Below are 14,121 nucleotides of genomic sequence, written 5' to 3'. Positions count from 1 at the left end.
TGAAAATTTAAACACTTCTAAAAAAAATCAAGATGCAAAATAAATAAGGAATAACAACAAAGTACTAAAAATTTAACTGAAAAAGACTTTTATTAACTTAAAAAATGCATTTGGCATTTAAGAGCAACAACATAATAATCACAAGCATTTTTTTTCGTGTATGGCAAATTAATATTTGGACATCTTGACAAAATACTAAATAAATAGAAATTTTAAAATAGTCATAATAAACACAAATATAAAAACGGAAAAAGGTCGCCTAAATTAGGTTGCATATGTAACTAAGAGTAATAAGTTTTAAGTCTTACGGGTAATAACTTGGTCGTAAATTTCCTTTAAACGCTCAATGTCGGATATTGATTTGCATTGCTTGGTTGGATCTTTAAAGAAAATTGCAACTGAGTCTCGAACAACTATTCGTACTAAAAATAAACCAAATATTTAGAATATAAGATTCACTAAAGTTGAAATACTTCACTGTTATATTTTTTGTGAGGATATAAAAATTAAAATTTACTGACAACCCGCTAAAAATCATTTTGCCGAATAGACATTAGACCAAAACCATATGCCAGAAAACGTCATTTTATCGACAATAGAAGATTTTTATTAACACCCTATTATCCTAACCCTCCTTTGAAAAATGTCATTTAATTTAAAAAAAAAATTAAATTAAATTATTGTTAAAATGGTGTTTTTAAAACACCCCATTAGGGGTGTTTGGGTTTGGGTAGTATTTTAAAATATTTAAAATTTAAATATTCTACATTTTTTTCATTAACGCTTTAAGCGTTAATGCAATACCCCAGCAGACGGAGCGCATCTTCCACCCGCTTCAAAGCGGGTAATGGATCCACCTTTTTTCCGCTTCGAAGTGATTAATAGCTAACGAATGGCTTGTTTAAAATCATGCCTTTAAGGAAATGTTCAAATGATCAAATGAATTTCGGTAATATGAGCGGATAATACCCATTTAAACATAGAATATTTTAAATAATTTATAAATTTTATGAGCTTACTGTTAGACTCCGTAATTCTACTATCTGTTTGGATAACATTGGTAAACTGTTTTGCAAATTCTTTAAACAATTCCTTGCTGCAGAACCTTTTGTTAGCGTAGATAGGCGATAAATAACGAACAACAACAGACGCAGATTTGTTTACACTTCCAGTTATAATAGAAGTTTTTACAGGCTCCTTTAAGGACAATTTTTGTTTCTTTTTCGTCACATTAGGTTTTGATGAGTCATTTTTTTTAACGCTGATATTCCAATTCAGACGAGAGTCTGTGTCCATTAGAAATTTACCCTTAGTGGACTGGCTTTGAATTTGAACAACGTCATCAACTGCAGAGGTATTTGATGTTGAATTTTTTGAATTTGATTTTAAAGTTGTTAATTTTTCTGAAGTTGAATTATCGTCATCGTCCGAAATGGTGATGACCTCTTGACACTCCTTTACACATGATGTTGGTTTTGAAACCACTTGGTGGCTGCCAGCATTTGAATTAGAAGCTAAAAACCAGCTGGAAATTAAAGCCTTTTTCTTTTTTCGTTTTTCAAAATCATTGTTAGTCTAAAAAAGTTATGAAAAATCACTAAACTAAACATGAATTTTTTATTTTTTTAAATCTAACAAGGGCAAAAAATACCTTAAATAAAAGCTTTAATTCACATTTAACTTACCTGTTGAGTTTCTGTTTCCAAAGCATCCTTAAATGATTTTTTACTTCTGTTGTGTTCCTTAGGTGGAACTGACGTCATCGTTGATGAAGTAGTGGCAGATGACGTGTTCAAACTTGGCAAATGAATAGTGCCGTTCCGAGTTCCAGCAACTTTATCCAAGTTTTCTGTAATTTCCAAACAAGATTTTTTACTGTCATTTGCCACATGGTTCATTTCTAATTGGTTTACGTCCTTGGAAACAACAGTTGTGACCCTTTTGGAATTTTGGCTGCAATTTTCTGTATTTATAAAATCCTCAGATATATTTTCGTGATCCTTCTTATTTTTAGTTTCATCGAATTGATTTATTTCGTTAATGGTGCCTTTGTTTATTAATTTCGATTTTTTGACGTCATTAGATGTTGTTGTACATTCTGTAGCCGTATTGGACAATTTTTTATTTTGATTTAGATCGCCATTTTCTTGTTTATCAAAATATTTGTGTATTGAGCGTACCTGCAAAAAATTACGGTTATTCACATTGGAAAAATTAATATAATTTAAACATTTACCTTTCGAACTTTTCCTGTTTTTTCTCTTTGTTTTCCTTCTACCGATTTACGTTTTAAAGATGACGTCTTAAAATTTAAAAAAAATATTTTACATTTTTTGGTAACGGTTTATGGTATAATATTTTTCCTACTTTTCGTGGTGTACTAGTGGACTTGTTATCAATATATCGATCAACAGTTTTTGTTTCAATCTACAAAGACGTAAAAATATTTTTAATTACAAAACTAAATAAACATAATACTTTACTCATATTTATTATTAACTCTAACCTTGTCATTAAAGGTAAGTGTTTGTTTCTTTTTATTTAATTTTATTTCCTCGTTTTTAAGAAGAGTTGAGGCTGTAACGAACTCGTTTTGAGGCTAAAAAAATAATTTCACAGGTTTGTATATTTTGCATATGATAATAAATTAACAAGATTAAATTTTTAAATGAAATACCATAAAACCTTTTTTACGACACAATTGTTAAAAATTAATTGATCCTTGATGTAAAAAAACGACTTTACAGCCAAATCATAAGGCAAATTTTGTCATTTTGGATCAGCCTAGAGCTGATATTTAAAACGAGTAAATAAATACTTTGAAACCCTACCTTTTTTTCGGATTGTTCGTTTTTCATTAAATGTAGACTCGAAGCAGACTGAAACGTAGGAGGAAATGAACCGTGACAATATCTTTTTGGTTTGTAAGAAGCAGATGTCTGGAATTCGTCATCATTAGAATAGGAATCTAATTTCGATTCTGATAGATCTTTATCCATTGAACTATTTTTAAAAATGACAATACCTTAACATGTACATAATAGCCAAAAAAATCGAATTTCTTTGTTTAATTATATAGTTTTCTTTAACAAATAACTAAATTATTTTTAAAAGGCACTATTTAATTTAAAAAAATTTACATTAAAAAATAAGTTTTTAGATATATCACCAATAAGAATCCCAAAAAACCTGTGCATTTCTTTCTTTTGTGTTAACTTAGTTATTTCTTTAATTTGTTTAACAACAGCTCCTCTATAACCAATCAAAGTTGTGGCTACTTTAAATAAATTATATTCTAATGTTGCAGCTTCAGCCCTAGACAACCAATCTCTGTTCAAAAAAGTTTTTGGTTTATCGAGGAATAAGCTATATTTTTCTTAAAAATAAACACAAAAACCAACATAAAAAAAATCATATAAAATTTTTCTAATTTTTATTCAAGCAAAAATGGCATTTTTGTAATAATGTTTTGGTCCATATTTTTTTACAAACGTTCAATAGTGTTATATAGCGGTCATGGCAACGACCGAAAAAATTTGAGTTTGAGCCTCACCAATGTCATACCATTTGCGCTCGAGCCCGGCGTTAACGGATAGCTAAAACACGCCACAACAGCACAACCTTCCGAATAAAAATACGAAAACCTATCACTTAATGGTGACATAAAACTAAATTATTGTTTAATCAAAATTATTGAGAGCTTGTTTTCAAAACTCACCCACAATAAAGTTCCTTTCCGTTAAAAGTTGTGTGATTTTTTAACAAGGTGGCGCGGATTCGATCCCAACAACCCATCCTTATCTGCCAGTTACAGCGAGGTAATCGTTTACTTTTCGCCATTCTTAAAGGACAATCTTCCCCGGGATTCGAGGTTGATGTTTCACGTTTACGTTTTAGGTTTGACTGGCCCTTATTTTAAAATAGGTGTTGTTATAAGATATCTGCACATATTCCCAAAAAACATATGACCGAAAAACACATTTCCTCGAAAATTATAATTTTGAAAACGATTTTACTGATATTTAGGTCATCATTTTATAAATAATTGGGTATTCTCCAAATAGGGTTAAGAATAATTATGGATTAATAAAAAATGTCTTGTCGTTTAAATGTTCATTCGGTATAACAGTTTGTGGTCAAAAGACAGTCTTCCGTTAACTATTTGTAATTAAGAAATTATATAATAAAAAAAAAATAAAATAATTCATCACCACTTAAAAAATTGATAAAGTTAAATACTAAAATAAAAGTTTGTAACAAATGTTAAGAAAAAAAAACTTGCTATTCAAAATAAAAACCTATTCCCGCTCACTTTTCGAAGATTAAATTGTTCTTTAAAAAACGAATCCCACTCCGACTTGTTGATTCTTCCATCCTCATCATTTGCTCCTCCCTCCTCATCTTCAACAGTTCTGTAGTGTCAAAACATGTAATAAATAAAATTTTTAACCATTTTTTGAAAAAAACTAAAATATTGTTTTAAACACCTTCTTACTCTGGTCATAATTTTTTTAAATATAATAATTAACAAACCTGTCAATTCCAAAACCTTTTTTGCCACCAGCATATAAGTTGGGGTCGTAATTTCCAGTAGCCCCAAGTAAACTAACCCCCTTTTCACTCTGTTTTGACGTGTTACCAACTCGTGATACTGCCATCTATAAAAATTAAAAATATAACCTTTTTCAACGAGATGTAATGAAGTGATTGGAATGCCTATGGAGATGAACCAAACTGTTATAAAGTTTTAAATTTAGACTTTATAACATAATGTGATAAGTTGAACCAAACTTTCTCTATGCAATAGAGCCTAACAGTTTCTCCCGATCACAAAGCCAAAAGTTTAATTATCAGGTATAAACAAAAAAAATATTCAAACATCCAAAGGCAACTTAAGGCTAGTTTAAAAAAATGTTATCCTATGTCTGGCCTGTGAAATACATCTTTTTACAGTTGGATTACATAAATATATAAAAAAGTAAACTATATATATACAAAAAAATATAATTAAAAAAAATAATAATAAAAAAATTGAATTCTGTGTTAAAACTTGTTATAGAATTAATTAGAAAAAAAATTGACTTATATAATTTCCATTGAGTAAACAACATACAGCATTAAGGTAGTAGTTATCCTGTTTCAGTTTTTTAAGATCTTTACAGTGGTCACATTGCTTGTTACAATTTGGTGGCTCATCTCCAAAATGTAAGGCTATAGCTCCGTGGCGACATCTAGACAACAACAAAATATGCAAAAGTCATCGTCACGTGATTTAATAAAAACTGTGGGCGATTTATATTTAGATGACGTTATAACTAAAACAACAATTAGGCGTTAAATAACGTCATTACTAAGACAACAGTTAAGTAAATGATTTCGACTAGTATTTGTTCGTTAACCAACTCTTATTATTACATAAGTATAATTTAACTATATAGAGGTTTAGGCAAAAAATTTAAATATTTGGAGAAATTAATAAACGTTTTGTTGCATAGCGTAGTTTTTACAACTTATTTATTAAAGAATTGGTAAGAAACATGTAAATTAAAATACTATTAACCCTAAAAAAATCATAATAATATATCTTATATGGGTGTTATGATCAAACGGGTATATTTATATATACCCGTTTGAGCTTAAAACAAACAATGGTGCTCCACAATGGTGCTGTGCTTAAAACAAACAATGGTGCTCCATATTCTAAGAATAGGATGCGCTCGAACGATTTTGAAAAAAACTCAGTTGTAAAATGTGACATCACAATAGACTACTTTAGGTAAGTCAGGTCATTAAGTTAAAGTTGTTAACAACAGCGTAATATTATGGTCTGTTGTTCTTTCAGTTCGGGTAAGGTAATACGCAATCGACATTTCGCAAGGCTAGTTGAAATTAGTTTGTTATGTTTAAAGGTAAATAAAAATGTGTAAGTTTAGTTAGATAATAGATTGGTTTTATTAGCCATTTGAACAACATAGGTCGTAAATCTTAACTAAACTTGGCTGCCTATAGGTGGCTGTATGCATAGCAATAATAAACAAAAAGATTATCCTGTCTGGGTTAGTTGGTGAGTTAGTGGTGGTATAATACCAAAAAGGTGAGATAACAAAAGTTGTAGTAAGGTTTTATAGTAAGTATCGCTATATTTAACAAGTTTAAGTCAAAAAATGTTATGCTCTACAATAGTTTAAAAAATGGCATAGTTAATAGCATTACGAAAGTGGTCTATCCTTAAGCGAAAAACAGTTCGAACTTCTTTCTTAACAATTTAAAAACAGTAAGGGGTAGTGAAGTTTAAACGTGATAGTAAGGTAATGTAAGTGTGTAATTAACGTAACATACGGACATGCAAACGCTGTAGTATTGTGCATCCTCATTGTACTGTGGCACACGTACTTCCCTTGTAATGTAGTAACATGATATATTGTAAGCCATTAAATATCATTAGAAATAAACACTCATTATAATGCACATTATATACTGCGACAGTTAAGAAAACATTAGTTGAAACAGCACTAACATAAATGTGTATTTACGAAACAAAATGTGTAGCCTAGTTATGTATCGTAAAATAAACGTTTAGATCAGCATGCGCCAAGTCTAGTTATTTACAATAAACTTTTTGCATATTTTAAAAAAACAGTACCGAACTACCTACTGCAATGTAAATAGGCCTATAAACATGTTTAGTTTGTTATCATTTTTTTTACAAATATTTTGTAAAATTCAGCCTTACATAGAAATTGTGCCTAAATATAAAATAAAACCCAGTAAACAATTCTGTGACGTCATCACGAATATATCAAGATGAGCGACTCAGTAAGCCAGGTGATCGGGTTTGGGTTGGACGACATTGCAAAAATCGATCCATTTAAAACCATATATCACTCTGTGTACTTCGTGATATTTGCTTTGTTTCTGCTTTGCTTTTTCGGCATGATTTTGATTTCGTTTATTTACACTTTCTGCGACTGCTTCTGCTCCGGGGAGTCCCCGAAGCGAACAAAAAACAAAAAGAAGAAAGATGCTGTGGTAGAAGAGCAACCTCCGATGGAAATGAAGAAGAATGATAAGAAAACGTGGAAAAGAAGCAACAAGGTGAAAAGTGAGGAGTGGTAAAAAGATGAATGGTAAACAATTAAATGTTTGGAATTTTGTAAATATATTAGAAAAACTTTGGCTGGAATTTGAAAAAATGACTTATTAGGAACTACTTGATATGCGATTAATTTACCTGAAACGTTTATTTTTTTTACCTAAAATCAATAATTTATCTTTTATTATGTATTTGTCAACTCTACGAAAAAATACAATTTCTTAGATTTGTTATTTTCTGTGCTTTTTGTAAATACTACAAATACCTACAAACCGTTAAACTGTGAATTTTCTTGCCATTTGTCGCCTTATTTAGCCATCCAAAACAAAGTTGCACATTGCTTGCCCGCCATATTTAAAAATGTATACGAATATTTTTAAACTTTATTATTATTTTATTAATTTCTGTAAGCTGTGAAATAGTAAGGTACAAAACTGTTAATTTAGGTATTAGTACCCACTAGTTTTTTAACATAAGCTTAAATATAATACATTTTAAATTAAATAACATGCCATGTATTGAACTTTAAATTAAATTACGTGTAACGTATTTAAAAATTTAACACAATTTTAATCAAATCGATTTGTTTTTAGATATTAAGTTTGTTAAATAAAACACAAAAATGTCAAACGATTTTAACACTGCAATCAACTCTGCTCTAAGTGACACTGTTGGTTTTAATTTGGACACCATAGCAAATATTGAACCATTTAAAACACCATACAGCACAGCATGGTTTATTATTTTCATGGCTTTTATCGCAACAGTCGTTCTGCTTATCGGTATAGCCTTTCTCTATACTGTATGTGATTGTTTGTGTTCGTGCTGCAGGAGATCACCTCCAAAAAATAAGGTACGAAACGGCGAAGAGATAGAAATGGATAAGAGAAAGTAATTAAAAAACTTAATGAATGGCGATATTATATTTGTTATATTTGTATATACAGTGTTAGTAAGTGCTTAATAACGTGTTTTGATAATTTTTAATGACAAACATTTTATTAATTTATTATGAAAGGCTGCTTATAGGCAAATTTATTAAATTTTCATTTATTCTACTAAACATATGTAACAAAACTTTTTATAGTATATAAAGGACTATAGTTGTGATTAAAAAAGCGTTGTTACATTAAACCTAAAAGTAACTTTTGTAATATTGTTTTTAACTTGGGTTTTATATTGTTAACTCTTTTAATTGTAATGCAGTTTTATCCACTGTCAGATATATTTAAGTATGAGAGTTATTTCCGTTTTTTAATGTGCTTTATTTTGCATGACTTAACGTAGTAATAATAATCTATTTACGTTTCTGTTATATTTATATAGTGTTTTTATATAGTTGCGCCACTTAAATAAAAGCGGCTTTTAGTTACATGTTCAATTGGTTTATGTTTTAGTTTTTCCAGTGACAAACGTTCAACCTTGCAATTAAATATTCCACAAATTAAAAAAAATATTTGTATTAAATAGCGAAAATAGTTAACAAAATGGGTTTAAATTTTAAACTATTTCGACATTATTGTCTGGGTTCGATGTACCAAATTAATAACATTTTTAATTAATTTATTTCACAATAGAATAACCATCAAGTTTTAAATTTAAAAATATATTTAAAATATTTTAATCAGTTTTGGAAACACTGCAGGAAAAATCTTTAATTATAGAAACAAAAAAACTTAAAAACTCGCTCAGATATACAATCCTAATCCCTAATCGTGCCAATGACGTAATAATTATCTAACTTATTCTTTTGTAAGTTAAGTTGTTCGTGTTTCGACAAGTTACATTAAATAAACCAATAAAAATATTTTTTAATGTATTTGTCAGTCTGTCTGTATGCAGGTAGAAATAAGACTGTCAGAAGTCACAAGTTTAGTCAGAACTATCTGACAATAACATTTAGATATTGAAACAACAAAAAATTAAACTAAACTCTAAATTATTTAACTAAATTTTGACATTTTAGTGTTTTAATAAAATTTTTTAAATTGTCGGTTTTAATGATATTAAAATAATCATGAAAATCAACGAACAGGGACCTTATGAAAGATTTCCTGCAATGTATAAGGAAAACTTTCATATTTTTCTACTAACAACTATGATCTTGTTTGTGGCAATTGTGATTGTTTTCGTGTCATTTGGATTATTGTATGAATCGAAAAGTGACAAGAGAAAAACAACACCTACCACCGTAAATAACAAGGAAGACACGAACGAAAATGCATTTTCTGAAGTACCCCTTTAAACTGGGGTTTTGTTAAGCAATAATAACTGTCTCACCAATTATTACAACAAACTTAATTTTTTGACTATAATATATTATACACAATATACACAAGTGTTATTTAATACCAACATTATATTGTTTCTTACCTTATTTATATTTTTTTCTTTGGTTTATAGCTTAAAATTAAAAAAATTATATATAATTTTAAGTTAAAGTAATATTGGTTTACATTAAACAAGAATTACAATCTTGCCACATTTTTAAGTTCTAAAGTGCAATGTATATATACGTTATCTACAATACCAACTATTTTTTTTAATAACTGTGCTCTAATCATGACATTTATTTAAGTTAATATAAAAAAATTTTTAAATCATTAAGAATTTTTTAACTGTTTCTATAAAGTAATTTTTATATCTGCGTTTTTTCTTTTACTACTGCCAATGTTTTGTTATCTTTAAACTGAAATGTAGGTATTTATATTTTGTACTCTTTAAAATTTACCCGCTTACACACATTTATGAATAAATTCACAGAAATATAACATGTTTGTATAACTAAATTAAACAGATAATTCCTTATAAACCTAAATATTAAAAGAGGTGTTTATATAAACCACTTACTTAACTTCTTCACAATACTTTACAAGAGCTTCAAAGTTATCCTGTATAGCTTTAGTGTGTAGCTTAAATTGATCTTCTGATTTGCTCTGGATGTTAGTGTATTGAAGATTTTAGAAAATTAAATGGTAAAAAAAAAATTATCTCGAAAATAAAATGTATGGTTATAACTTTATTTTATACACATATTTATTTAAAGCTGTATTAACTAAAGACTTTTAAATTTAGAATTAAAAAAACATGTAAAAAATTAAAATGAAAAAAGCTTTAAAAACTCACCTTTTTCTTTTTGTTTTGTAAATCTTTTTGGATAAGAAAATTGATTACATTTCGATCACTTCTGCAATTTTAAAAACTTTTAGTATGTTGAAATGGGTTATTTTTTCTAACTATATTAAGAACATGTTTACAAGCCTAAAAAGTTAAATTTTATAAGAAAAAACATCATTCTAATAGTTAACGATTTTATTCATATTCTATTTAGATTTGGTTTAGTTTTTTGTACACGATAGTAGAATTTGTATATAAATTTATTAAAATAGTGATTTAACTAAATAACCTTGAATAGTAAAGCCGACAAAAAGATTGATTTTGGTCTCTACCAGCTCTACCAGATTCCTGATAGTAACCAGCTATGGATTTAGGAATGGTCCAGTGGGCAACAAACCTAACATTTTAAATAATATTTACTTGGTTATATCACATATGAAATAAATATTCAGAAATCATAAATTATAAACATTTATCCCAACAAACACAACCTCAGATCATTTAAAATGCACAAAAATACACAGTTATTAACACTAGTTAGAACAAGCAGGAAAAAAAATAGCATGGTATAGGTTAATAGCATGAATAGTGGTAATAGCATTAAAATTATCAACTGCTGTAATAGCAGAAATATGAAATCTAAAACAACACCTGTATATTAAGTTATTTAATGTTTTTATTCATTTAGTAAAAAAAACAAGAAACCCAGGGGATTAAATTTATTAATTATAACATAAATTAAGATATCAGTTAGTAATTTGCATTTATTGTACCTAACATTAGATTTATCGATCCCCATACCAAAACTTATTGTTGCTACGATTATCGCAACTTTTCCGCTAGTCCATTCTTCCTGGGTGTTAGTGCGATCTTTGTCTTTTAAACCTAATTTAGATAATAAAAAATAAATAACTTTTTATTGGCACTGATTATATAATGTATATTATAATTTTTTATATTTTAATTTTTTTAATATATAATTTTAGTATATTATAATTTTTTTAAATACATAATTTTAGTAAGCATATTATTTGTGTAAGCTAACTAACTAAAAAAAAATAATTACCAGCATGGTATGCTTTTGCTAGTAGACCCCTTTTTAGTAATTGACCAGCTATTAAAGTACAATCTTCCCTTTTGTGACAATAAACAATTCCACCACTTTTGTATCTCTAAATCAGATATAACAATTTTTAAATAGCTATTATTTAGTTTTTTTATAATTAACATGCTTACCACTTATGTAAAAAAAAAATATTTATAACTAATTCAAAATAAATTTAGGTATACAAGACAATAATTGCATTCACCTTGTATAAATAAATTAACAAATTATATATAATATTTAAAGATTAATAATATTAAAACAGACAACATAAATATTATTTTTTTATATATACCAGTTGTTATAAAACTTTACTTACTCCATTGGGTAATGGTTTTCCAAGACTGTTTTCACAAAATTTTTGTAGGTCCAGATATTTATCTGTGAGAATTTCTTTGTATTTAACATCATAAAATAGATTGGAACGAAACACACTTGCTTTAAAAACACCTGTTCCCTCACTTAACTGTAAATCACAAAATAAATATAAAAACCTTTTAAAAACCACTTGTAATCACACTCCTGCCCAATTTTAATGAGACAAAGGGTCAAGAAACAAAATTAATAATTCACAAAAGCAACTAAGAAAACAAAACTGGCAGCTTGGTGTAGTGATTAGAACATTTGGATTCACTACATGAGGTCCACAGTTCAATCCTCAATGATTTTATGCTGTAGCGCCTTTAAGTAAGGCGCTATAATTGCCAAATGGTATAAACTCCTGCTGATTCAACACTTAATCAGTAGCTTATAATTAGCGGGCAATTATAATCAAAAATATTCCAAACTAGCAAGGGCAACTCAAGACTGTGTTGGGGTAATTGATGTTACTCTATGTTTAGGTCGTGTAGTTAAGTTTTTTAAATCAAGAATAAATAAATGTAAAAAAAAATTAAAAAAAGTTACACTTTCCTTAGGCTGTGAAGTCAGCTTCCCATTTTAAGAAAAAATAAAATGAAAAAAAAACTTTTTGATTTGTTAAAATTTAGGTTAAATGTATATACATACAAATACAAAATTTATATTTGTTACCACATTTAAAAAATATATTAAATTTAATTGAGAATACCTACTTTTAGACTGGAAAATATATCTTTTTGAACAGAAACTGTTGCAGTGGCTGTTAAGGCAATACAAGGAACTTCTCGTAAAAACTTCCTGGCATTTCCAAGTTTCAGGTAATCAGGTCTGAAATAATAAATAAACTTTCAACTAAAACCAATATTTTTAAATCATTTTTTACTAAAAAAATAGAGAGTTTGTCATATTTTATTAGGTATTATAATTTGTCATTAACCTAAAAAATAAAGTGCTATTAGTTTTGTTTTAAATAAAAAAAAACACACAGTTTTTAATATTTAATTAAACTACTACTATAAAATTAAAATTTAAAATCACCTAAAATCGTGGCCCCACTGCGAAACACAGTGGGCTTCATCAATGACAAAAAGTGATATTTTTTTACGCTCTGTTAAGTTTTTTAAAATGTTCTGGAATTGGGCAGTTGACATTTTTTCGGGGGTTACATAAAGAAGTTGGCATTCTGTGGAATCACTTAACAAATCTGCCATGATTCGTTTAACTTCATTCTAAAAATAATAAAAGCTTTTAAAAACAAAAATTTTGCAGAAGTTATACCTACTGTACTTATTTATTGTTATATATACAATATAATAATAAGAATACTAACCACAGTATTTTTTGAGTTGAGCGATTCACATTTAATAGAAAGAGCTCTTAAATGTTGAAGCTGATCCTGTATAAGGGCAATTAAAGGAGAAACAACAATGTTAATCCCACCCAAACATAATGCAGGAAGTTGAAAACAAAGTGATTTTCCAGCACCGGTTGGCATAGATACAAAAACATCATTTTTTCCTAAAAAACAGAACAGAATCCGTTATTTTAAAAAAATGTTTAAAATTTTAACTTAACCCTTTAACTCTTTGAAAAATAGTACTTCATCCCAAAAAAGTGTTTTACTACTAAATAAAGAGGGTGTTTAGCATAGAGTACAATATTTTGTGTTACAAATAAAATACAGAACTGAAAAATAAATGTGGTCCATCCAATCCATTTGTTGTTGCATATTTTGTAAGTACACCAATATTTTGCAATCATAAATTGTTATTATATATTTAATATAAATTAATAATTATGGTTTTCACTTAACAAAACTTTAAATTATTAAAAAAAGAATTATACCTTTACATATTTTATGTATTGCTTGGCGTTGCAAATCATTTCTAAAACTTTTATGATGAAATTTTGTAATCAAAAGTTCTTGTATTCGTTTAGTATTGATGTTATTGGAAGCCATAACAGGACCGATGTCTATACGATGAAATAAACCGAGTAACTTTATAAATTGGTTTAATTAATATAAATTAATTGTAGATTACAATCTAAACGCTTGAAATTATGAAAGGTTACATGAATATGTTTTTCGAAATAGATTTAACAATACGTTGCAGCGAGTCCTACTTATTAATTACTACACAGAACGCATTAACTGTTTATTTGGGGAAACTGTCATTTAATTGAAAACTAAATACCAACAATGAAACATTTTTTATTAATCCCCATCCTAACTGCCTAACCCCCTTTTGGGAAATGTCTTTGGTTGCTCTAAAAAAAAAAGTCTACGCGCTTTTGCATTTTATTTTTTTTGTATGGTAAATGTATTGTTCCGTATAGTCTGTGCAGTCCTGTGTGGTAATTAGTAGGACCAACCCATACCATTTGACCATGCTGCCATGTGATCTCGCGAATTTATTCTTAGCCAAGCCAAAAATCAGCTAACTGT

The 14,121-nt window shown here is 28.1% G+C and overlaps 2 protein-coding genes across 3 annotated transcripts; one reads left to right on the top strand and one right to left on the bottom strand.

Annotated features, from left to right (window-relative positions):
* Nucleotides 1-127: 127 nt before the first annotated feature.
* LOC145750900 (ATP-dependent DNA helicase Q5-like) lies at nt 128-13,719 on the bottom strand. Of its 2 annotated transcripts, XM_082566975.1 has the most exons (22): nt 13,521-13,719; nt 13,006-13,193; nt 12,714-12,904; nt 12,389-12,503; nt 11,635-11,781; nt 11,277-11,382; nt 10,984-11,095; nt 10,500-10,607; nt 10,220-10,280; nt 9,944-10,029; nt 5,114-5,231; nt 4,534-4,658; nt 4,313-4,412; nt 3,719-3,909; nt 3,190-3,330; nt 2,832-3,003; nt 2,507-2,599; nt 2,368-2,427; nt 2,237-2,302; nt 1,686-2,180; nt 1,020-1,575; nt 128-422 (listed from the first exon to the last, which is right to left on the bottom strand). In XM_082566975.1, exons 1-22 carry the CDS (start codon nt 13,633-13,635, stop codon nt 298-300), a joined length of 3,471 nt encoding a protein of 1,156 aa, XP_082423101.1. In that variant the 5' UTR covers nt 13,636-13,719; the 3' UTR covers nt 128-297. The 2 variants fall into 2 exon arrangements, with proteins under 2 accessions (XP_082423101.1, XP_082423108.1); XM_082566982.1 differs by lacking the exon at nt 128-422 and having other exon boundaries at nt 1,305-1,514.
* LOC145750918 (uncharacterized) lies at nt 5,818-7,687 on the top strand. Its single transcript, XM_082566992.1, has one exon. It carries the CDS (start codon nt 6,805-6,807, stop codon nt 7,114-7,116), a length of 312 nt encoding a protein of 103 aa, XP_082423118.1. The 5' UTR covers nt 5,818-6,804; the 3' UTR covers nt 7,117-7,687.
* Nucleotides 13,720-14,121: the final 402 nt, after the last annotated feature.

The sequence above is a fragment of the Corella eumyota genome, chromosome 1 (genome assembly GCF_963082875.1).
Source record: "Corella eumyota chromosome 1, kaCorEumy4.1, whole genome shotgun sequence".
NCBI classification, from domain to species: Eukaryota; Metazoa; Chordata; class Ascidiacea; order Phlebobranchia; family Corellidae; genus Corella; species Corella eumyota.
This window is presented reverse-complemented; position numbering and strand designations above follow the sequence as displayed.